This window comes from Zerene cesonia, chromosome 11 (assembly GCF_012273895.1).
Source record: "Zerene cesonia ecotype Mississippi chromosome 11, Zerene_cesonia_1.1, whole genome shotgun sequence".
Taxonomy (NCBI): Eukaryota; Metazoa; Arthropoda; class Insecta; order Lepidoptera; family Pieridae; genus Zerene; species Zerene cesonia.
Genome location: NC_052112.1, coordinates 1,925,468 through 1,952,215, shown reverse-complemented (window position 1 = coordinate 1,952,215; position 26,748 = coordinate 1,925,468). Strand labels below are relative to the sequence as shown.

Here is a 26,748-nt window from a genome sequence, read left to right as displayed (position 1 = left end):
GACACCCAACGTGTGCAAATACGACCTTTGACAGCGTTCTCTTTGTCGATAGCGTGCCAGCAACACCTCCATCATCAATACGTGTTTGAAATGCAGATTTGTTAGAGCATTTCCACACAAACGAAAGCGCCGTATAAAAAGGCAGGTTTTACACATTGAAAAAAAGTTAACACAAACTAAAATTCATCATTCCATCACACACACATACACAATTAAAAATTCATTGACGGGTTAATGTTAAAGAGTTTAGTAGGACTAAATATAAAAGTTATTTCAATGCGTTAGTTCGTGAGACTACTGTAATATTAATTAAGAAAGATGGAAGTCCAGGAATGCTGTTGCTTGGTTAGTTACTTCGCTTAGGTCCACAGGACAGTTTCCTTTCATCTTAATCACATCACCACATCTCCTCTTTAGAAACTGTTTTCCAATGGGTGGTAAATATTTCTAAAATTATGGATTTTGATGGCTCAGAAAATACTTCTGAATGAAGTCCAGTTGAATGAATAAATGTTTTAGTTTGAGTTTGTAACGCTTTCTTAATGACAAATTTTATTTCTTCAATTATACAGATTATATAGACCGTATACTGTATAAATTGGAACTAACATCTGGTAACTCGAAAGAATTATTTTGGCGCGCAGCCAAACTTATGTATGAAGCGTGAGGGTAGGCTCAGAGACAATTGGACTATAATGATCGTGTGTATTTTTATTGTTCAAATTACGAGGTCCGAAATAGGTGACTTCGCAGCAAAAAAGTTTATTTTGTATTGATAATGTATGTATTGATAATTGTGTCTTGTGCGTTTCGTTTTTTGTAAATAATTGAAAAAAAAAACATTAAAAATAAGGTTTCATTTAAGTGCCTCAAAGAGAAGAAAATAGTCTTTGAATTAAATCAAACTAATCAATTTAGTATATGTAATATACATTATATCAAATGATAATATAATTTTGACACGAGATAACCTGTGTATTAAGCCATGAGTGTAGGGTGGGGGAGGGTGGGGGGTGTTAATGGTTTTAGGGGGGAATATAATAGTCAGACAAAGACCAAATTTAAAAGAAACCACATGGCAGCCAACAGCTATCAAATAAAAAACAATAAAAAAAATCGATTCTCCCAGTACAGTTATGGCATAACATACACAAAATAATAATCGAATATCAACCTCCTTTTTCGCAGTCGGTTGACAAATTCATCATTCATCAACAACTTATGGCGTTCATTAAAGGGAAGGAAACGGGATTTAGGTTAGGCGAGGCCTCGTCCCCATTCACGATGGGTTGGTAAACAAATCCGCGTTACATCGGATGTATACCATATGCAATCTCGCAAACCATCAATGATTGCGTTAGCTAATTTTATAGAACACTATCTTCAATATAAACATCTATTTTCTGTGGTTGTTTGCCTTTCCAACAGACTTCAATAGCACTTAGGGATCACATATGGCCAACGAAAGGAATGGATTGGAATGAAAGGATTTTTGAAATCGATAGATTAGCCCAATATTTAAGTATTCAAACTCAAGCGTTTATTCAATTAGACTTGTCATAGAAGTACTTTTAAGTCGTCATAACGCAGTTTCAATATTTATCACCAGTTTGGAATCGGAGTTGTAATAAATTTATAGTTATTGCTTAACCCGTTATAGACTTTTATATAATGTTAACAATAATTCACAATTCATTGCAGCGTTTTTCAATATATCCTTATAAGAATACATATTTAATTATACGAATGTTTACATTATTATATGGAGTAGTATTACATGGAGCAATTTAAACGGCCTCTTAGTAGAAAGAAACTGATTCAACATTGTTTCTAGCTACTGAATAAAAAACGAATGCAATTTGAAGCCTTATTGTTATTTCTAAGCCATTTGCCTATAGTTCTGCTCGCAGTCCCTTTGTTCAGAAAATATGAATAATAGAATGTTATAAAAGTGTTGCATCACGTGAACTAGCATTTTTCTAGATTATACGATGTGTCCCGTAGCTGCTAATAGTTTGCTATTGACCTAGAAACGACGCAATGGTGCGGAATATGGACCAAGTGAATAAGCGACTTAGATAATAGATAGAACCAAGAAGCTCCTGTAATTGTGAAGGCTAATGTTACCATAGCACAGTAGGTATAGCCAATTGCAAAATTTAATATGCTTTTTATATTAAAGCGGACAGTCGCCACAGTGCCTTGCCTGATGGTTAACGAACACTACCACATGATCATTTGCAGATGGGGCCTCTCCTAATGCGCCCGCTTAAGGTATAATAAATAAGTAAAGAATACAGGAATAGAGGAAAGGACTGGGAGGGGTAAGGAAAAACGATACGAGCCTCCGTCGTCCCTCACAAACCGTACAAAGCACAGTAGCATTCGTATGCTACTATCTGTGCTGTGTGGTATTTTCGACTTGCTTGCGACTCCCTCATAATATGTGCTATGCATTTAAACCTTCACAACCAGTAGAATATCAAATTTATACCTTTTGTATGTAATTGTAAACGTATTCCTAACCTAACCTAGCCTAACCTAACATTTCTCAGAAAAAAATATACAGATTTCTCTTTCCTATCTCGTCTTAGAAATAAGCGAAGCTGAGTATGTATCTCTTTTCTAATGAAGGACTCAAGTATTTTGGCAGTTTATTTAATTCAAAACTATAACAAAGAGTCTAAAAACCTCTCGAAATAATCCGTATTTAATTGATCAATACTCGTACAACCGATGTAGGGTTTCTACTTTCTATTTTCGTTTGACAAATATATAATTAGAACTAATTACAACGCAATTACAGAATCGAACGAATTCTTATAGCGTTAATTAGAACACAACCAATTAAGATACTATACTGAACTTTACTGTAGATATATCTATTTCCTTTTGCTTAAAATTATCTTTCCAGAAGAAAATAACGACACTATGTTGTAAAAGATATAGCTTTTATCATTTTCTACAAAAACATCCACCGGTGTCCTCATGAGAGGTACCACTCCAAACTCTAAATAAGGACCAAATATCAACAATTTAATATCAAACACAAAAAGAAACACGCCGGTTGAAATCCCATAAAGTTCTCGAGTAAGAAAATACAAAAAATAGAGTTAAATTGATTTACTTCGTTTTAGGGAACGTCGGTTAAAAAGTGACATTTGACCAATTGAACTATCATGACAGGTGTATAATATATTAGCGTGTAAAAATTGGAGGTCAAGGGATAAGGGTGAAACCTGATGAACTGTAAAGGTCAAAGGGCGAGCGCTAGACTTCTAAGCCAAGTTAAGTACTCTCAACCGATTGCGTTGAAAATAACGGTCAAGTAAAAATGGAACTCGAAGGTTAGCATGGAAGAGTTAAGTAGAATAAAATCTGGTTAAATGCGAGTCGGACTCGTGCATCGAGATTTCCGTGCAAACCGTGCAAGTTCATGATATAATTTTTTATACTTTTCGCAATTTTATCTTCTGAGTTCCGAGGTCGTAGTGCAAGAAGTATCTGTACCGGTTTTGATTCCTCCTTGATTTTTGCGGTTTGATTTTTTTACAGAACAAGGCGCAGTAGACCGAGTATGACCGAGTACTTAATATGAATTATAGCTTCATCCACGAATCCTGAGCAAAATGCTGACAGGCGGATGAGTCAAGATGGTTCAAGTTATCGTTTTAATGTAGGTGCATAGAAAATATATTATCCTAATCAAGATAATTAGATAAATTCGTGCAATTTTGTATCGTCTCCAATCCTTGATAAATGTACAAATTTTGGACCAATCCGTCCGTTTAAAGTGGTTCAAAATAGAGTCAAATTTATGCAACTTTGTCTGTATGCACAGACATATACCTGATATAATAAAATCGTGACAATAATAATAAGCGAAGCTATTACCATTCCCGCGCTTTTCGCGTAGAAAATTTTACCTCAGAAGATGGATTTCCAACGGTTCCTTTTAATGTTCATTGACTCTTTGATTTGTGTTTGATTGTGAACACGTCTAATATTAATATATCATAGATGCATGCTGTTTAATGTGTGAGAAATGGTTTCATATTATAATAAATATAGAAACATGAGTGGGTAGATCGTTTGTAGGGAAGGAAAATATAAATACACTAGCTGTCTGCCCCGGCTTCGCCCGTGGTACATATAAAGCCTAAATTCTCCCTCAATACTTTTATTGTAGGGCATCTAAAACTGAAAGAATTCAAAACGGATCAGTAGTTCCTGAGATTAGCACGTTCAAACAAACAAACGAACAAACTCTTCAGCTTTATAATATACAGCTGTCCAGTTGAATATCTGAATTATTGCGATTAGAGTTATATATTTGAATTTAAATAATATCAAACGAACTAACTAACCCTTCAGCTTTATAGGTATACTGGTTTGGATGTTTCAATAAAGATATGTTACGGAACCCTATTTTTTTCCAAAATAAAATATAGTCTATGTTACTCGTGGATAATGTAGCTTTCGAATGGTGAATTTTTAAAATCGGTCCAGTAGTTTTTGAGCCTATTCATTACAACCAAACAAACAAACAAACAAAGTTTTCCTCTTTATAATATTAGTGTAGATTATGTTTTCAAAAATATACAGACTTGTGAGTATACTGGGTTAGTAAAATTTGATAAATTGATATATTCCCTCTTAACGATGAGTGACATCTTTTCACACAAGTGAGTGCGAAGTAGAAATAACGGTAATATACTAGCGGGTTTTAAGGGTAGATGAGTGATGAGTCCTAAATCTATTACAAACATTATTTAGAATGGTAGCTTGTGTGAACAACACAGACACGCTCAAGTATATGAAATGATATGTCCCTTTCCATAGCATATGTGACTGATAGGCCGTCAGTTCTTTAATTGTTTAGTACATAAATACAAAAATCCGTGAATCATAGAAACTCTCTCTAGTCCTTGGCCAGACCCTCTTTGGAGGCACTACGCCCATAGATTAGTACGTGGAGGAGTAGTAGTACTACTTAAAATATCGATTTCTCGTTCTTAAGCATTTAAATAAGGAAGCAATGTACAACGAAAACCCAATCCTAACCTGTACATTGGATTGAAATATAATTGAAACTTGCCGTTAAATGATATCTACATTATAAATCAATCAATTATTATTAATAACGGGCATATTGAACTAGCAAGACTTCTCGATAACATTCAGTAATAAATGAGAGACTGTAGATTTCTAAATCCAGCTTCCATCTCGAAAATTCTTCGAATAGGACGACGATTGTGAAAGACGATAAACATGGTAGACTCGGCATTGCATCAAAGGCTATATAAATTGACTTCTCTTATTAACTTAATAGGATTTACTGAACAGTGAATGGCTTCTGGAAGTAGATAAAGTTGGGAATTTTGTAGCGTGATTGGATTAAAGGAAAATAGCGTTTAGAGTTGCCACTTTTATGTACGTGTTTTGACTGAGTAATTACTTGGTGTTTGGGAAACGTTGGGTATTATGGCATGTGAAGTATCGGGCAGTTATATTGATAAAACGTAATTGTGAGTTGCCATTAACAGACGTCCGTTCGGACCAATAGTATCTCATGAACTGTTATGGTTAGTTGCATTTTTCAAAGACTCCTAATGTATTTCTGTTTTCGCTGTAACAAAAATAATAAAAAAATCGTGGCTAGGCAATGGTTGGCTCGGTCATTAAATGTGTTGCTCGTTTGTATAGAACCCAACTCGTCGCGAGTTGAACTCGCTCTTATCCGATTCCATTATTTGATTGCGTTTTAATTTGATAATAAGTGAATGTTTCGGCAGCTCTTGATTATTTCTATATATATATATAAAATTCTCGTGTCACAATGTTAGTTACCATATTCCTCCGAAGCGGATGCACCGATTCTAATGAAATTTTGTGTGCAAATCGGGTAAGCCTGAGAATAGACCAACATTTATTTCTCATATCCCTAAATGATAAGAGTAAGGCAGAACAGCGTCTGCCGAGTCAGCTAGTATTATATAATGGATTTAAAGTGTGGTAGTGGGGTAGTATAGAGGTCTAATTGCTTGTCTCGTATACTAAAGACAATGTCATAATTTTAAAATTGGGTAAGAATAGATCAGGAGCCGTGGAAGGACAAGGATAGTTTTCGTCCTGGTAATCTCATGGGAATGGGAGGTATACGATTAAAATCTGGGACTATCTGTCTATTTCATTGACTACGCGGACGAAACCGCGGAGCGGTAGTCAACATTGAAAGAACGTCTTGGATTAAAACAGAAGTATACTTAATTGGTTATCATAATACTTATAAGATAATATAAAAAGGGTGTATTATACACAACGTCTATTTCGTGAAACTGCCTTGCACCAGGTGGCCAGGACACAAGAGATTGATCGCGAAGTTAATCAATCACAATGAAATTCTCATCAATTTTTGTTTATGCGTGAGCTGTCAGTTAAGTAAGTGCTGAAAATATTCAAAATAATTATTATTTAGAGTATATAATGTATAGAAACTTGTGGGCAATCGAAAGAGTGGTTGGCTAAGTGGTGAGGAACCCGGACTACAATCGAAAAGTCGGTTCAAGACTAGACGTGTGCACGAAATAATTATACCAAAACTAGCTTTTGCTCGCGGCTTCGCACGCGTTAAATTCGGTTAGATTAGTTTTATAGATGTTATTATATATAACGTTTTCTCTTGAATCACATTATCTATTAAAAAAACTTCATCAAAATACGTTGCGTAGTTTAATGATATAAGCATACAGAGTAAGCGACTTTTTTTATACTATGTAGTGAACCTTCAAATTGTTAGAACTACACTAAATTTTAATGAGATTACACGAAAGAATCACCGAGTTCGGTTTACTCAGTATTATAGCCTGAACCCTCTTCGAAGACCCGTGTCCCAGCAGTGGGATTAAATATAGAATGATGATGTGGGAAATAAATATGATCGATAATAAAATACTTTTTGCTGAATTCATTCCAAGTTAATAAAGCATATTTCTTATTTAAACTGTACTTTACTTTAAATAAAACTTATCTAACAAATTAGAAGAATATATTGTGTTCTAGCAAGTTTAAATTTAGGTTATTCCGAAGTAATCTCCAATAGTACTCTCTTAAAAGCCCCTCTGATTGGTTCGTTATCGCGATGTTATCGCGGCCTCTCAGCCTCCAGACTATATTATAATTAAGTCGATCTAAATATTGGTTGTGAATTTTGCAATTTGAATGTCGAAACTGTTTTTGAATTTCGAATTTCGCTATTCATTTGTTAATTTAGAACGTTGAGCGTTAAATTTAATTTTTACGAATGAGAAATTTTGAAAGAATAAAAAAGAATCGATCACGAGGCGGGATTCGAACCCGCGTTTTTTGCCTAGCAACCGTTGCTACGTTGAGTGTTGATAAAACTTTTATGTATTAGACTATCAGTCCACTTTAGCTTCACCCGTTTATGATATTATATAACCTAATAGCACTCAAGGGTACATACCTACATAGCCAACGGGGATAATTTTGAAATCGAGTTTCATATCAGACTCCGATTAAAAAAGCTATAAAATAAATAAAGAATAAAGAAACATTAAAAAGCAGCAAGCATTAGGTATTTATTCTATATCCGAACGAACATCAAAAATTAATATCAACGTATTAAAAAAGTAAACCAAGTTCGGTTATAGCCTGAGGGTTTCAACCGTTTTAAATATTTTAGAAAATGAACAAGAAAACATTGTTAATATTTCGCAATTTCTGGGACTTTCAAATTCACATCTCTTTCTTAGCTACCTTCATTGAATATGAATTAGGAATTAAGTTCATTATAGTACCTATAGGCTATATTATTTGACGAACACAAAACTTAAGATTTTTGTTGGAATGCTTTGTAGAACATAATTTAAACCTGTATCCTTATCGTTCATACAAAATTTAATAAAGTCATCACCTAAAATGTAGACCGCTTTGAAGACTACGAATGAGAAATTCTAGAAGATATTTTGTTTAAAACTATTTATTATTTGTATCTAGTTTTCTGATCCAGAGGCTGTAATTTCACCTTTTCTCTTTTTTTAATTTTCGTTTCCGTTTCCTCAGTATTCCTTCATCTATTTAATCCAGGCAACGAATATGCAGATTCGTCTACAAAATATCCTTATATGGTGGTGGTCGGTTGACGCTTACCATCAGGTAAACAGCTAAGTTGCCTTAAAGTCTATGTATAATTACCATTACAGATGGCAACCTTAACAGATCGTTTTCATATAATCCTGTCTAGCATATTAAATCTAAGTAAGTTTCCTTGACCCATAAAACAAACTGTGAGTGTAAAGTTCGGGACAAACAAGAATTTTGCATTGTGCCCATGGCTAACCAACTTCTGCTGGCAAATGTGTCCAAAGTATGATAAAGTTTAGAACAATAACTTGCGAGTTCATTCATGTCGCTTTCATGCCCTAAGTTTAATGAAATTCTGTAAAGAGCTTTCGTCCATTACGTAGCGGTCAGGGGAACTGTTTAACTATTTATTTCATTTTAAGGCTATGCCGTGTTATTTGTGATGTATTGTGCGGTTTAAATATAGGTATTTGTGAAAGAAATTGTTTGATATTTTAAGAGTAAAGTAAAAAAATATATAAATATACTTACAATAACGTTTTTGAAGTGAAACTTCTTTAGAATCGTTGTGATTTCAAAGCTGATGCAACGGAAAAACGACAGGTAAGAGAGACAAATACAAAAAGAATGAGACAGAAATATACATACTATTTTATATTTTATATATATTCATCTCATTCTTTTGTCGATTTACTGAAGTTTCACTTCTATCGTGCGTGAATCGCACACACACCATTTTTTTTTTAGCAATAACTAAACTGCCTTTAAATTGTCAAGGGAGGATCCAGCTTTCAAATAAAACAAGAGTTTTCAAAATCGGTTAACCCGATCAGACTGAGCCAAAAACAACAGACAACCTCCTCCTATTTGAAGTCGGTTGCAAAGGGATCAGACTTCCCAATTAGATATAAAGTGTCTCGTAAGTCAGTTTCTTCCCTATCATTATCAAATACATAGTATTTAAATTGTATAAAAAATCAAAGTACTTTAGTACATAATAATTTACTTTAAAGTACATAATAAATGCGATATACCTCATTCTTTGTTGCAAGCTTTGTTTTGTTAAAATATATTTATTTCATCGCATAATTGATTACTCCCGACTCTTCCCTTTGTACACAAGATCCTAACCACTGCGCCACCATCCCTACACGCAATGTTTATAACTTCCTTATTAAAATAGTTGAGCCCAATAAACGGGAGAGATTTCAAAAGAAAATTTCACCCAATTTAACAGGAATCTCTTGTTATATAGATAAAACGCAAAATACTGTTTCGAGAGCTTAAAGTTTCGAATAATGCACAGTCGGAGTTCAAAGGGACTAGATACTGTTCTATGGAAATGAATAAATTGTATGTCCGTTTGTGCATTGAGCCGAGGCACGCTCCCTTTTTGTATTATACGCTATTTCAGGAATAGTTCCAGATGCATTTTCGCGTATATACCTTTATAAACCTTTGCTGCTTTCGGTTATTTGAACAAAGATAATAATGTGGCTAATATAATATTATTTAAAGATTAATAATGATTGTAGTTCGATTAATTGTAAGTAAATATGGTATATAAAGGTACTTCAGCCTGTTTAGCCGCCATTTAATAGCATGCAAATTAATTACATTTAAACGTTAAAAAAGTATTTCTGATAAAGAATCTATTTATTTAATTAAAAAAGAAGAAATTCGGGTAAAACAGAATAAAAAAAGAAAATGCAACACACGCATACCTTCTCTCTTTTTTTTCCTTTTTGGATAATTATTCTTGTCGTAAAACTTCACCCAAGACCTTCTACCTATACACTAGCTTTGCAGCAAGCGGCTTCAGTCGCGTAGAGGAAGGAAAAGATAGACCCTGAATTTTACCCGCATAGTACTCGTACTCGTCGGTTTTCCGGGATAGAAACTATCCTATGAGCCTCACGGGTCTCAAACTATCTTTGTTCCATCTTTCGTCCAAACCCATTGGTTTAAACGTGAAGAAGGGACAGACAGATTTACATTCGCATTAACAAGACACATATTGTCCATAGCTCCCACCACATACAAAAGTTTGCCAAGAAAATAGTAAAGCTCATTAAAAGCAGTATCTTGCTAACATAGCCATGCATCTTATCCTATTTAATCGTGCATATAAATAATTGAACATCCAATACCGAACGTAATGAGGATCGAGTCTCTACGATCTATGTAGGTGCAATTACAGGCTTAGTGGAGGACTTTTTGAAAACGATATCAATTATAAGGCACTAACTGCAATAGGATAATAATTTCAGGACGTCTCTGTCTGTGATAGGACCTAATTTTCTGTATGTATTCGTAATGGTCCCTGTAAATGGTAGGTTAAGATAAAGGTAGCCATAAACTTCATACATATTCTGATGGTAGCATTCGCTATGTATGTCTTAATATGAATTGATGATGATCACTTCGTTGAAATATTAAACCTCCTAGACGCTTGAATATTTAATTATTTTTTTTAATTGAGCAGACATCTTAGTGACGTTTTGGATTCCAGAATTTCTGTTAAAAATTGCAGCTTTTTTATAATTGAACGTTAAATCCAGGGACAATACTGTATATATATAATAATGTAATCTTAACTTTTGTAATTATGTTTTTGTGAATTTCTTTTTGTAAAACTGTTATAAAATCTGATATTGGGTCCTTGTTACCCAGAAATAAAGAATTTATTATTGTTATTACATTAATACAGAGTATTCCATGAGAACATGATGCAATCAATGAATAAATTAATAAAAATGACAGAAAGGGAAAGGCAGAATTAGGATAAAAATGTATTTTCAATCCCTCCTAACTCTTGCATCCTAGTAACGTATAGGAACAAGGCGTTCTTTTTATATCGTAGATGAGATGAGATGAGATGAGATGAGATAATAAAAGATGAGCCCATTGCCCATCTCTTTTATCGATATTCACTATAATCTAAATATATTTATTAGTTTTTTCTCATTTCATTGCTCTTTATTAGTTTTCACCGCTTTAGTTAGAGTAAAAGATTGTGACTTCAAAAAGAAATAAATAATGCTTTAACAGCTGAAAAACATCAACAATCATTAATCTTTACGCCAAAAGCGCTTAGGACCAGAAAATAACCTCGCATTTCGTCCATACAAAATAGATTTCAATAGACTTTGTTTTCTTTAAAATAGAAATATTTTTAAGCCATAAAATATGTGTATTTATGCCATTTATTACACTGTCGAAATGTCCGTTTGTTGGCAAAATATTGTCTACGCTATACTTTAAGTCTCAAGGTGTTATAAGGGATGGCTACAAATGATCATAGTTTTCTATTTATTATTGTGTTTGCTCGTATTCCCATGCCAATGTCTTGATCACATCCTTCAATTCAAAAGACTGGCGTGAAATAGCATAATGCTGTTTTTCGTTTGGTGAGTGGGGGAGCCGGAGGATCCTTTCACCTCTCCTAGTCATTTCCTTTATTCCTCTCATCCTCCTCTCCTCCTTTCTTAATCCCTTTCCAACTTGTAGTCGGTAATCCATTTGTAGAGGCATAACGTCTGCAATCGACCTTACGCCTCTCAAAATGTGCATGGGCGGTAGTAGCGCTTACCATCAGGCGACACAACAGCTATATCGCCAACGATGACATAAAAAAATCACAATAACTACATACATTCGTAGAAATACATTCGTTCACCAAACACATAAAATAAATAATCCAACGGATTAATCATTCGAATTCTTAATATTTCAATAAGAAAGATTTAATATATTATCGTTTATTTAACTCTTCAATGGTTGTCCTATTATACTCTTTTGATCCTTTGTGCGGTTATTCAATGAAATAAATGCAACCTCTTCCACAATGAGAATATAGTTAAAGAATAATATCAATGAGATATGTGATATGAAATACGCATGATTGAATTACCTTCTCTGTGATATTAAGTTATATTAATATTTTCTTTCTGTAAATAAACCATTAATAAGTCTTATTGCTTATTATTTATATAAAGAAAACCATTCTAAGTACGATTATTCAAAGCGAGAGCCGTCGATCCCTCTTAAAATATTTAATGTCGAGCCGATATTCGAAATTCCATTTACAAATTTAAAAGAGTAACATTTTTCATACCGGCCAGTTTCATCAATAATGTTGCCATTGTTGAAAATAATTGAGTATAATTTTCAATACATTTTGATTCAAGATTCATTGTGTATGCGTATTATATGGATTAATGTTTCTATAGTTATTTTTAAAAAGCAAATAGAACTATTTAAACCGAGATAGAAAAGTGCTTAACTAATTTCCTTTCTCTCTGATAATGCACGACATGAAGCTTCCCAAAGTTTCGTCTTAGCACTTTCTTAGGTATTTTATATTTCAATGCACACTATGCTTAAAGCTTCAGCATCGTATACATTAAGGTTTTAATTTTCCATTAAAGCTTACTAGCTAGTGGATGTACATAGCAAAGCTTCGAACGTAGGAGATAGTGAAAATTAAATTTTAGATACGGCACTCTAATCGATTTACGTTCGCACTACGTAACTACACACCACTTAGGCTTGCCACACTACTCTAGTATTTTACATAGTAGTTTACCTTTAGATTAATAATTTATTTATAATTCAGTAATTCAATTAAATTCATACAGAAATACATATCCATATTAATATCATAAACGCGAAGGTCTGTCTGTCTCTTACGACTAATCCATAGCACTGATTTAGCAAATCGTTTAAAAAAATATGAATACTATTAATACTAAACTTGTATATAATCCTATAGTACGATACTCACAATGATACGACAAGCGGTATTCACAAATTTCCGTAATTAACCCGCATCCGAAATTCTCCCAATGATTACAGCCACAGATAATAAAATACTATAGTCTTAACATGAAGAATGTATGCGTAACTGTCCCTCGAAACTGCATAGGCATATGTGATGCACAACACTTGCATATGCGTTACCACAAAACATAACAATGAACTTTATAAATAAGTAGTTTAAGGATCGTTTTTTTTCTCCCTTATATATAATCGTATAAAATGCAATAACGCACTGCGAATCGTTGTCTCATATCTGTCATTGCTATTATCACTAGCAATGTCTTTTTTTGTTCTTAATCTATGTTTGTTTGTTTGTTTGCTCGTACGCGTGAATCTCGTCAACTTCTGGGCAGATTTGAAACGAGATACTTGAAAATGAGAAAAGATAGACAGATTTGAAAGGAGGAATGACAACTATGCGGAAAAAACCCCGGGACTAACTGCCTTTTGCTTGGATTACGAAGGCAAAGCCGCGGACGGAAGGTTAGTCCTATTATATACCCGAATACAACAACACTATAGAAATAATAAATATAACACTTAATTGAAATCGATTCAGTTTATCGTGGACCAGTTGTGAATTTTAATACAAAAGAAAAACGGCAGCGAATATGAGACATCCCTTGATGGTATTTCAATTAAACATTACAGCTGTCAGACAGTTATTGTACCCCAGGTGCTAATACAATTCAAATTTCAAATACGCCCGCATAAAAGGAATCCACATTCATTTCCGTATACTTCTCGTATGTTCCATAAATCAATTCAACGTAATGCATACAAAAGAAAATAAGGGCATTAATCAAAAATGTAATCTAAGAAATTACGTGCCTTTACAAAGTGGCAACCCTAGCACGTCGTCTTAAGATCACGTCTTAGCCGCAGCCCTACTTGATAACCAAGCCCGACCCTCTCCTCTCACCAATATAGCATATAATTGGTATAAATCTTGTGGAGCATCTCATTCGCGGATTGATATAGTACGGAATTATTTCCTAATTCTTATGCTTTTGCTTCCAAAATATATTGACAATTAGTATAACTATAGAAAAAGAAATCAGAAAATATGAAAAGAATTAGGTTTTCAGTATTTTGAATTAAGCTTTATTCATAATATAATATATGTATATATATTATGTTTGACCAACATATTAGCAGCTTAGGGTTTTTATAATTATGAACATCATAGAATAATATTTGCATTCACTCATAAACATCATAAAATATATTAAAAGCACTTAACCGTATTTTATTGTAGAGTTTAAACGTCCACATTTCGTATGAAACATGGAAATTCAATTAATTTAATACAAGGATGATAATAACTTTATTTTACTTTATAATTAATTGTATATCTACTGTTATTTAATGTTTAAAATTAAATTTAATAATACGGATATTTTTTATATTCCACAACAATCTTTATTTACGTCAACAGATGATTTTTTTGTAACTGTAAAATAAATTTAAATTAGCTTCTACTATATTAAAATAATTTGTACAATGTAATAAGAAGCAAATTATACAAACCATAAGTTCCGATACAGCGTGCAATCCAATCCCATAAACAGTTAACATTATCACTAGCATATCCACTTGGCATCACTCGCTATCACAAAATTATCACAAAACAAAACACAAAAAGTCAATACGCACACGCGTAATATGGCAATACAAAATCATTGTTCCATTGACGATTCAAAAATAAAGAACGTCTCAATAAATATTTAATCTGTAATTGGCGCGATTAAATGACGGATCATTTTTTTTATTTAGCAAGGAATGGCTTTGGAACGCGTGCATACAGCGAGCACGCTTGCGCGTTCGCCTTGTAATTTCTGACTGAGCGACGGAGAGGGCATCTGATCATGTCGTGGGGTAGCGCGTGCGTAGAGGGACGCTTTATTTATTATGTTTAAATAATTACAGGGCGCTAGTTACGTATAATGTAATTAAAAGCAATTTTCACCGATTACAGTAGCTGTAAACGTTTTTGAGTATCATGGAGGTTCCATGTCACTTGCAATTTTCGTTGTTATGAAAAAGGTAATTGGTTGTACGATCACTTTTTAGCACGCCTTTAATTATAGTTTTTCAATAAGTTTGCAGTTTGGTCCTTTTTATACTTGAAATGGCCATAAACAAAGATTGAAAAATTTATATGTTGTACAGAAAATTAAAAATTAAATTGAATATACAGTAACTTTATAATGCAAAGTCGCTTCCCGCATCTATGCCTATGTATGTATGTATGCTTAGATGGGGTTTTTTAAATATAGATTGATTCAAGAGGAAGGTTTATATGTATGATAATATCTATTAAACTACTCCGTATTTATGCGTGCGAACCCGCGGGCGAAAGCTATATATTATATTAAACCTATTCTGCTTTCTTACAAAGTTTTATGTTAGGGGTCACATTTGGGGGACAGATATATCCCTTTAAAAAACAGAGAAAATAATCGCCCGATTTTTATTTCACGACGTCAGTGACTAACTAGATAACTTATTTACAGGTCGTGGACGAATTATAACCAGCTCCCGTGGCCCCTTCTCTACTCTTACTCTTACTCTTCGGCTCGACGGAACACAGTGGGGCTTTGGTGGGTAAAAATCCGACATAACCCATGGCTTTTTCCTTCCTTTTCGGGGGCCGGGCCGTGGGTAACTTATTTACGATTTTTACGAACTACTGCACATATTTTGAGAGTCGCAAAATCTTGTTTTTTAGTTTATGAACGGTTTAAACATAGTTTAGACGCGAATCATACAATTTAGATCGAAACTATTTTTTCGTAGTTATTTTCCTGTACCCATATGAGGATCATGAATTGTATTAATTATTATTTTGAATATACATAAACATGTACATGATAAGTAATTTTAAGTAGTTTGTGCTAAAAAAATTATGCTTTTTATCATTGGTAGCTAATTGTTATTAATTACAGTAAATTGGATGTGAGTAATTAAAATTATTATCACTTACCCTTATTAAAAAGAAATACCTGCCAACTGGTAATTACCTCCTCCAACTCCAACTCCGTACAAACCTGAAAGTTAAACAGTGTAATTAAATACACTTTTTTATAATGATATGGATTTAAATTCAACAGTTTGCATCAATTAGTTTGCCATGGACTTCCGTCTTGTACTATTTGTTCGGTGGCCATGATACCACTCTAATCTTTCTAGTCGAGTCTAGTCGTTACGAATCTGGATTTTAATTTTAAAGAAATTGTGTGAGTAATGTAATTCTTTAATAATGTAAAGCAACAGTAGTTCATCTATTATTTTTATTGTATGTATTGTTTAAAAATGTTAATATAAATCAGACATATCAAAATTTTCAAACAAAAAATTTTTAATGTTTATTAAAGACCCGCGGTTTCACCCGCGTAAGTCCGTATCCCGTAGGAATATCGGAATAAAAAGTCGCCTATATGTTATTCCAGTTTCCAGCTATCTAGGTACCAAATTTCATTGCAATCGGTTCAGTAATTCTTGTGTGAAAGAACAACAAACACACACACACACATCCTTACAAACTTTCGCATTTATAAAATTAGTAGGATATATAGTAGGAAGTAGGATAGTAGGACATTAATTTTAAACACGATAGTTGAAAGAATTTATTGTAACTTTCACGCAAAAAGCAGCATATCGGATCTGTATTGATAATTGATAAATTGATAATTGTAAATTGATAATTGATAATTGTCTGGATAAGCACACAGACGCGAGGGTTACATCTAGTATTATCCTATTAATATAATAAATGCGAAAGTTTGTATGGATATAAGGATGTATGGATGTTTGTTACTCTTTCACGCAAAAACTACTTAACCGATTGCAATGAAATTTGGTAAGCAGATAGCTGGACAACTGGAATAACATATAGGCAACTTTTTATTCCGATATTCCTACGGGATACGACTTACGCGGGTGAAACCGCGGGGCGCAGCTAGTATAAAATATTTCGAAAAATACGTAAGTAAAAAGAATACGTAATAATTATCACAAATTCCATCGGAAATTCCATAGGACTCAATAGAATCACAAATTCCATAGGAGATTTATTAATATACAGATGAAAACCTAAATCATTACAAGTAAATAATATGTCTTAAAAGTACACATTATTTTTATATCTAGGTAGGTAAGTAGGTTCTTACTTGGCTACCTATTTAATTCCTAATCATGTAACGACATTATATAGAAGTTATCTATCGATTTACTTATAACTGTAACCCATGAACAACCAAATTTTTTTATTATTTTGTAATAATGGTAGATATTTACGTACTTACATGGAATCGTAATTTATCACATGCCTCGGTTACCAGGTACCTACATCGTTAGTCAGACCCTTTGACCCGAATGAATTCAACATAGCTAGCGTTTTTACAATTAAATGACAGTATGATTATTACGTTTAATAATTAATTACTTGACATTTCGTGATGTGAAACCTCGTGGGAAACAACACTTTTCACTTATTTTAAAAGCATTTGCTTAACACTAAGTGTGACATAGCAAACGCTTTGTACAAACACAAGTCTTGTATTTTACGTGGCATCATATACGACATCCTATTAATATTATTAACCCAAAGTTTATAATAACAGCTATATGGATGCTGTTATCTATTTCATAAAGTCCGAAAACGAATTTTCTTTATATCTGCTGAAAGCTGAAAGAAGAAGCAATTTTAAAATTTGTGTGACAGAAAAGGAGACCAAGCAATACTATTGGATCGCTTTGATGCTTTGGATAAAATTTGGTACAGAGATAATTTGAGATCCGAAATAGGTCATGGGATAAACTATCCTTCCCCGGAAAGGGAACTATTGTTCTGCGATTTCCGAAGAAAATTGAACTAACTTTCCGCGGAAAAAAATCGGGACTATCGAACTTTTCCTTTGTAAGCTAATAATTAATATAATTGTCTGTGTTAAATAAATTAGAAAGCTAGCAACTTGGATATACGAATTATGTTATCTGTGGCTTACTGTGTCACAACAATTTTACCATTAGCCATGTTTTACGAGATAATCATTTTAGTTAGATTTTGTTTCAAAAATAAATTAATTTTGGACACGTTCAGATTGGAATATCAATAACACCAACTACTCGTTACATAAAATTTAATGATTTTTTCTGGAAATGGCCATACGTAATAGGTTATACATTCTTCTTCTTCTTTTTTTTAAATGGCTACTCCCGATTCTACTGAGAACGGATTCTGCCGTTATACCTAGGAGAGTTATACCAAAGAGCAGTATTATATATACGGGTACTTAAAAATCACAATATTATTGAGAAAAGCGAAATCTATTATGATAGCTACTAAATCTAGTCAGTGCTGCTATATCACAAAATTGTGGTTTTCAATTTGTTTTTTCTCTATGGAAAAATTAGCAAGACATAAGCAATAAATCAACACATTTTTTTTTGTTTATCTGAATGAAATATATAATACTTACTCTTTAGAGAAATAAATGTCTTTAACCGTGATACTTCTATTAAAATTAACAAATTATTTTCTTTTCGTTTTTTTCTCTGTTGTAATTCTCTTATCTATGGTTAGACACTTGACAGTTTTGACTGACGTTTCAAGCACTCGACGAATCCGTCTTTTTGTTTCGGCCATTTTAGCCGAAAGTCCGGTGTTCTGTTAGAGTTACGTATCCGTACGTAACTTGTAGATCACACAAATAAACTTTAAACAAGATGGTGCAGAAGAAGGTAAAAACCATGTGCGTTTAATTAATACATTTATTTCAATCGGTTATTTAAGTAAAAACGGGAAAAGTGGCGTGCTGATAGTTCCAACGGCAGTGTATGTTTTCATTGGTAACATGTTTATAAAGATATATTTTCGTGCCTATAAGTAAATATTTGATACTAACTAGTTTAAATTAATTGCCAGTGATGCATAATAGTGGAAAAGTGCAATGTGAAACTTAAGAAAGCATACATAACCTCAACATAAACCATGATGTTAATAATTCAATGATTGCTATGATTACACCTTAATTATCACCAAGATCTCTGAGGCTAAAGTTTATAAACTTGAGGTATATCTGATTTTGCATATTAGTAATTCAGTAGTTTGTTTTCAGCCCAAAAAGAAGGTCGGAAAGAAGGTAGCGGCCGCACCTTTGGTCGTCAAGAAAGTTGAGCCAAAAAAGATTGTTAACCCTCTCTTTGAGAAGAGGACAAAGAACTTTGCCATCGGTGAGTGAAATGTTGTATTAAATTTGTTATAATTCCTAATACTTATGGACCCAAGTGATGATCAAAACAAACACCTGAAAAACCATGTGGGTTTTTTAATACGAGCTTTTTAACACTGATAATGGTCCACTACTACTATTTAAATCGATAATTTACAAATACAAAATTAGGCGGTATTAATTATTTTTAATGTATTTATTTCTATTGATATAAATAATAAATAATCGATAAAGTGCGTGTCGTAGTCGCGACATGGTTTGCTTGAATACAAATTAGCTACATAATAACTGGAAAATAAAAACGATTGCCCATCCAATTTATGAACGTGCCAACCGTTGCATTACCTCGATTTTTTTATATATATATCTCAATGCACCATTAGTTATGCGTTCTAGGAATGGTTTAATTTATACTTTTTTTGTCTCATACTGCTAACTTAAGGTGTTTATCACAAGTAACCTTTTTCAAGGCCAGGACATCCAGCCAACACGTGACCTGTCCCGTTTCGTGAGATGGCCCAAATACATCCGCATCCAGCGGCAAAAGGCGGTGCTGCAGCGCCGTCTCAAAGTGCCCCCGCCAATCAACCAGTTCACCCAGACTTTGGATAAGACCACAGGTTTGTGCCATTTTGTAGAGTGAAGTGAAGTGAATACCTATACCTAAGTGTTATTTGTATACATAATTTAATTGCATGGAAAATAGCAAATTTTCGAATTCACATTGAATCCATTCATTTCAATTAGTTTTCAAAAGATTGATTGTACACTCCTATCAATCAGATAAGACATAATTATACTTGATATTCAAATAATAAAAGCAAGTTATGTGTTTATTGTTGAGAATTAAATAAACAGATTTTTATTATGAAATTATTGAAAATTGAAATGTACATAGATTGAAAGCATTTCAATTCAATGCTATGACACTAAAAATTAAATGTACATAGATTTACAATATATGTTTAATTCTGTTTTTGGAAATTAGTGTATGAGTACCAATAATTTTACTTTTTCAAAAAATATAAGTATGAATATTGTATAATGAATTATGAATAGGGTACATAAAATGATGATCAATAAATGCAACGATGAATCTCTATGATTATCAACAAATATTACGAGCTTTTTAACTCTGAACAGATATGCAACAGAGTTACTTTATCATATCATCAAAAACCAGATTTAGAAATTGTATTATTATGTTACAGCTAAGGGTCTTTTCAAGATCTTGGAGAAATACAGGCCTGAGACTGAAGCAGTGAGGAAAGAACGTTTAAGGAAGGCTGCTGAAGCCAAGGTACTTATTTATATTTTATTGTATTCAACATTTTCACATCAATTAATTTTTTACTACACAAGAGACAAATAGTGTAAACACTTAAATTCTAGAGGACAGGTTTGATGTGCTTACTGCTTAATACATGTACAAGAGTATAGTCCTGTGTTTTACTTAACTACAGGATATAGCATCCTGCTCAGTTTAGTTTTAAAAATTAAAAATGTTATCTTATCTAACACTAGCAGTCCGCTCTGGCTTCGCCACATATACAGTACATAATATATAGCCTATAAGCCTTCCTCAATAAATGGGCTGTCTAACATTGTTATTTCAAATTGGACCAGTAGTTCCTGACATTAATATGTTTAAACAAACAAACTCTTCAGCTTTATAATATTTGTATAGATAGACATATAACTGTTTAAACAAAATTTGTCTCCTGTCTTGAAAACTATTCAACATGATGCATAAAAAAATTCAGATCGCCATGAAGACCCCTAACCACCAAGATCTCTGATAACCTCCGGTACCCACGCTCCACGCACATATTCAAGAACAATGCTAATGCCACTACTGTTATCAGGTCGCCAAGAAAGACGAGCCGCCAGCGAAGAGGCCGAACACCATCCGCTCGGGCACCAACACAGTCACCAAGCTGGTGGAGAAGAAGAAGGCACAGCTGGTCGTCATCGCACATGATGTTGATCCTATTGAGGTGGGTGTAGCTTCACTACATAGTACCTATAAAGCAAAGTCTCTTCCCGTGTCTGTCTGTGATTTTGATTGGTATTTTTAATGATATTTTAAGAGTGAAGATATTTCAAGAGATATAAATTTATATTTACTACTCCGAATTTAGTGCGTGCGAAGCCGCGTGCTCTAGCTAGTATAATATACATGCTTTCTGACCGCAAATTGACTCGCGTAATTTTTTTTTTTTTTTTGTTTATTTATTTTTATTATGTTTAATCAAAAAATTCCCGTAGGAGTGATGATATGTTTTACGCGCTTGAGAAAGAAAAACAGATACACACATTTATGCATTTATAATAATGTTACTGATTAAATGTAGTTAGAAATAGTGCAGTGTATATACAGTTGTAGGTTAGATACTTTCGAAACTTGTAGTTTGTATGTTTCTTTATCTTTATTTGAGGTTAGAATATTTAGCATTTTCTTATAAATACAAAATGCCATTGTTACTATTGAAATGTTAATTCTTTAAGGTTACTGTTGCGTAAATAAAATTTATGAAATGGTTGCTAAAGTAATTTTAAATACAGTCAAAAATCAAAATCAGTTATAATGACATCAAAGGGACTTCTCATATTTAGTCGTAAAAACCGATTGTCGTAACAGCCGATGATGTTGTTATGTTGATAATTCAGCTGCCTAGATTTTGGTCATTTTAACCAATATGTTGTTATAAATAATGTTGTTGTAAACAGTATTGACTGTACTTTGTTTGGGATAAACTGTAAGGAAAGGACAATTTTTATTCCCAAATTAGCCATTGTTTTGAAATAAAGATTATAGTCATAGGTAATAGGTAATTTGAGTATTTAATCAAACATTGTTAATTATTTGTTAAAAAATTGTCAAATAATAATATAAACCATTTCAAAAAGGTTATGAGAGAATTTATTTCTCCATATTGTACAATGATGTTAGAATTTCTTCACCTGAGCAGTTGGTGCTTGTCACTAGCTGCATGAAGCCAGTTGACTCTGAGAAAAGCGTCCATCTCACAACTTTGACACAAAAAGTATCATGTAATCAATATTGATGTATAATTTCAGTTGGTCCTCTTCCTGCCCGCCCTCTGCCGTAAGATGGGCGTCCCCTACTGTATTGTCAAGGGCAAATCTCGCTTGGGAGCCCTTGTGCACCGGAAGACATGCACATGCTTAGCACTCACAAATGTAAGTATCGTTTTAAATCACATTTTCAAATATGAGCACTTCAAAACTAGCAAAGAGACACTGTTTCTTTACTTTTTAATATAGCTAGGAAATTTGAATTTTAGAAGAGGAAATTTTACATAGGATGCATAGAAGCTACTTGGTTCTTTTAGTTTTTACTTGTGAATTGAACATAGTATGGCTAAAGAGTAGTTTTACTGTTATTGATGGCATTTTCGACATTGCTCATGATTTTTTATGAATACAATAACAATTGAAGCTATATAAGAGAATGGTATATAATGATGATGTATTTGCTATCTGAACGCCATGAGGTCAACCTTTCTACCACCAATATAGAAATATCTGAATATCCATTCTCCATCTCTTGAGTTTTTGAGTTAGTTAACCTTTTCCTATGTATAATTTGAAATTACGCTTTTTTTATATTGTTCTCAACTATTATATTAAATTGGTACTAAAATAAAACACAGTATTTCTCTATCCACGAATACAAAATTAAAATGTATTTTGTGAATGTGAAGCAAGCACAAAGTATGAGATTGAATTGTATATTTACACGGTAAATGCTTGTCAGGTGGAGTCCGGAGACCGTGCAGCGTTCTCCAAGGTGGTGGAAGCGATCAGGACGAACTTCAACGAGCGGTACGAAGAGCTCCGCAAGCACTGGGGCGGAGGCGTGCTCGGCAACAAGTCGAACGCTCGTATATCTAAACTGGAGAAGGCCAAGGCGAGGGAGTTGGCGCAGAAGCAAGGCTAGGCCAATAAATGTTTATGAGTAGTTGTGTGTTTTATTCCCCTTATGGCGATTCGATCCGGTTTTCTTTTTCATAAATGTTACACAAGTTAGGTAGGTAGTCAAATTTACAGTTATTGTCAGATAATATTAAAAATGTTAGCTACACAAATTGTTGACAATTATCAGAATGTAAATATTCAAAAGCAGCTTAGGTTTATATTGTGTATGGCGACACCTAGTGTTCTGTGAGATTATCAAGCAATTTGAAAATAACGCCCTCTATTGGCATTGATGAAAATGCTTTATGTACGGTATTATTGTCCATTGGTACTAGATGGCGTTAATAATTTGAATGCAATGCTATTTTTATAAAAACTTTGAAATACTTGATGACGCTTAACATTTTTACATTTACATATCTAACACCCACCGTAATTACTATCGTAATCATAATATTTTTATACAAATCCTAAATAAAATGCGTTCCGAATTGCCGCCGTGTCTGTTAATTAATTGCTTAGAACCATATTTGAAAAAGGTTTAGTGGGAATTATGCAGTTATCATCATTGACAACTTTTAGAGCTTGTCTAGAAAGGACGAAATCGCCGCGATTCTCTCGCACGTATTACGCGCGACCGTTGCGTCCACAAATTGCGTACCATAGATTACATACTGGGTTCGCTTCATTTCCCTCCATACGTGCACTGCTCTAGAGTTCGCGCGTTAACTGTACACAACAAAGCGTCCCTAGTATTTAGATTCGCGCGCAATACGCGCGGGTCGGGAGTGGCGTGGTGCACGCGATTTACGCGCGTATTTTGACATCTAGTACCTCGACAACGCGCGTATGAATTCGCGCGATTCGATTAGCGACGTATTTGCCTCTTCTGGACAATGTCTAAGACACGCACTGAGCCCGTCTATTGCTCTTCGTCGTCAATTATATCCATCAACCCAAATTTAGTATTTTCACCAAGCTGCAGCTAAATTTAAAATATCCCCGAAGTCAACATTGAAAACGGATAACCAAAACTGGAGTTAAGTATCAGAGACCGACATAAACCAGAACCATTTTCCAGAGAAATTAAAATCAACACTAAGGTAATCATCAAAAAAAAAACCTAATAATAGTTCTAAAAAAGAGCTGAATTTGCATACAAATAGAATGTTATCAAATTGCATTTAAGTATTTCAAAAATATTTCAATTCGAAATATTCACTCTTTTCCATTATAAAATGCATTAAAAGCAAACTGATCATAAAATATTCACGATTTTGCAATATGTTGTTTTAGCGAGTGTATTTTGTCAATAAAATGTATATCAGAGCGTTCAAATTAATACTGGGTATAGTATATATACATATTTCATAGACATTTTAATATGCTTGGTCAAAATATTAAATTTATTCAATGATAATATTACAGTATCAGTAACAGCATGTAACTGCGTCAAAGTGGACATGCAAGGATCTCTAAGTCTAGGAAGAGATGTAATAGAGACCTTGTCTCGTTTCTTAGGGCAAAATTATTTAGCCAAGTACTCGAGAAGGTCGCTAACTCCAATACGGGAGGAAGATACAATCACAGATATGGTAAAAACGTCTTTAATATGCCGCGAATTAAAGTTCTGTCGGGACGATCTCCGAAAATTTGTTGACGAGTATGTGGTTATTCAAGCAAAGGCTGTACAGAATATCCTTTCTGCGTTACTCGGTGAACAATTTATAGCTAGTGAATACGAAAAACGTTTAAAGCTTGATTTAGAGTATATAAGAATGACCCTCAAACACGCTGATAGAAGGATAGACGAAGAAAACGTTACAGAGGTATGGATAAACGCAGTCAAAAAGATCACTTGTAAATTCCAAGAATTGGGGACAACTTGCGCATCAGAAATGTTGCAAGTCGATAAAAAGAAGTTAAATAAACCATTGAATCAGAAGCTAATTCTAGCCACAATTATTGTTGAAATGAGGTACTTGAATAAACTCTGTGTAGACAATAATGTTTGCGTTGAAAATTATGAATGTACTGTGGGTTTAAATACCATACTGGAACATTTTAAAACAATGAATGAAAGGAAAGTTCGTCTATTCATAAGATATTTTTACGAAGCTCTGTACGATACCTTGTTTTATACGTGTCTAGATGAGAGTACAGCTCATGAGTTCCAAGTAGTGTTAAATGATATGGCATATTCCGATAATGTCCCGACTAAAGAAGTGCTTTCAGTTATTCAGAAAATCGTCTCTGCTCGATTGGACTTTATAAAATGGAATAAAGACGAGAAATTGTCCCACGATGCCCTTCTTCTTCACGCGATTCTGTCTGATATAGATCATTTTTATGGTCACAAATCCAACCCTTTTGGTGAATTCTTGAATTATTTCTTTAAATGGACGGTGCGTGATGAAACGTATTTGAGTAAACATATAAGGCAGGTCTTAAATGAAATTGGGAAAGATTTGATGATGGTGTCGGACGATTTATTATTGAAACTTGTTAGCGAAGTTAAGGTTTTTCTGGAGATTACGGTAGATCCAGAGAAGTAAGTTAATAAGCCGCTGATAAAGATAATGTTAACTAGATAATATTAACTAAATAAAAAAAAATAACAGTGTTTCATTAGGTATAAATTCTATTTCACCTAAATATTCATATATGCATGTATTAAGTAGTACTTAACGATTTACTAATCTGTGATAATACTATTAATTGTAGGTATTTCTAATTGAACTAAACTAAATGGTTGAAGCTCAAATCTAAATGGCGATTTTTAATCTTTGTAATTCGAACTCTTTCCTATAAAACAGAAACATTATTAAATATAAATAAATAATACGCCGACTCTATAAATTCCATGTAAGTTTGCCTAATTGAATATGAAATGTAATACGTAATTAAAATGTGGCCCAATTTCCCAATATTTGGCCCGTAAATTTGCGTTTACGAGTTTCTTTCTGAAATATTCCTTTGTTTACGAACCTTGCATTTATGTTTTTTAGAACCATTTTTGGTTAAAAATTAGAACAAGAATACTTATTTTTATAAAGATAATCGTGTTGTGTCTTAATAAATTAGTTATTTTCCATAAATACGGTGCTGACAGAACCCTATATTAATATTCCGCTTCCTAAAAGTCTATTGCAGCAAAATCTCATTAAATTTGCATGTACTGCGCTCTCAGAAATACGATCGATATATAGCATTCATAAAGCTAGTTCGGGGTAAAGCGAATGAGAAATGAACGTATTACCTAGTATTATCTGTGGCATTACTATTAGCATGGTTATATGTAATCTATTAGTTATGTAAGACAATATTCTTGCGGGGACAGGGGGCTTTATTAATTTTTGGTTTTTTCCACTCTCTCTTATACAGATTATAAATCTTTATCTAAGGAAATTATTTAATCATGGCGATCCTAATCAGCATAATAAAATAAAGTCTGAAGTAAATTAATATTGACATCTGTCAAAGTGGGTCAAAATGGAGTCTTAGGGTCAATTACGTACAAACAAACAGGTGAAGCTAATAAATGCTTAAAACATACATTTTTCATGTTTTTTTATGCCATAGCAGGCAATTGAGCTGGTGGTTCGCCTGATGGTAAGAGATCACCACCGGCCATAAACGTTAG

At 33.4% G+C, this 26,748-nt stretch overlaps 2 protein-coding genes across 3 annotated transcripts in view; one reads left to right on the top strand and one right to left on the bottom strand.

The window, feature by feature from the left end:
• The window catches only part of LOC119830464, a 74,821-nt gene extending 60,071 nt beyond the window's left edge, over positions 1-14,750 (bottom strand). For both annotated transcript variants that reach the window (XM_038353493.1, XM_038353494.1), the window contains exon 1: positions 14,458-14,750. Coding sequence is in view for 1 of the 2 variants with exons in the window: in XM_038353494.1 (XP_038209422.1) it covers positions 14,458-14,530 (73 nt within the window). In the remaining variant the exon portion in view is untranslated. The remainder of the gene's footprint in view (positions 1-14,457) is intronic.
• Positions 14,751-18,513: 3,763 nt separating this feature from the next.
• Positions 18,514-23,148, top strand: LOC119830000 (60S ribosomal protein L7a). Its single transcript, XM_038352799.1, has 7 exons — positions 18,514-18,672; positions 19,050-19,164; positions 19,634-19,783; positions 20,375-20,463; positions 21,029-21,160; positions 22,245-22,367; positions 22,945-23,148. Exons 1-7 carry the CDS (start codon positions 18,658-18,660, stop codon positions 23,125-23,127), a joined length of 807 nt encoding a protein of 268 aa, XP_038208727.1. The 5' UTR covers positions 18,514-18,657; the 3' UTR covers positions 23,128-23,148.
• The last annotated feature ends 3,600 nt before the right edge of the window (positions 23,149-26,748 follow it).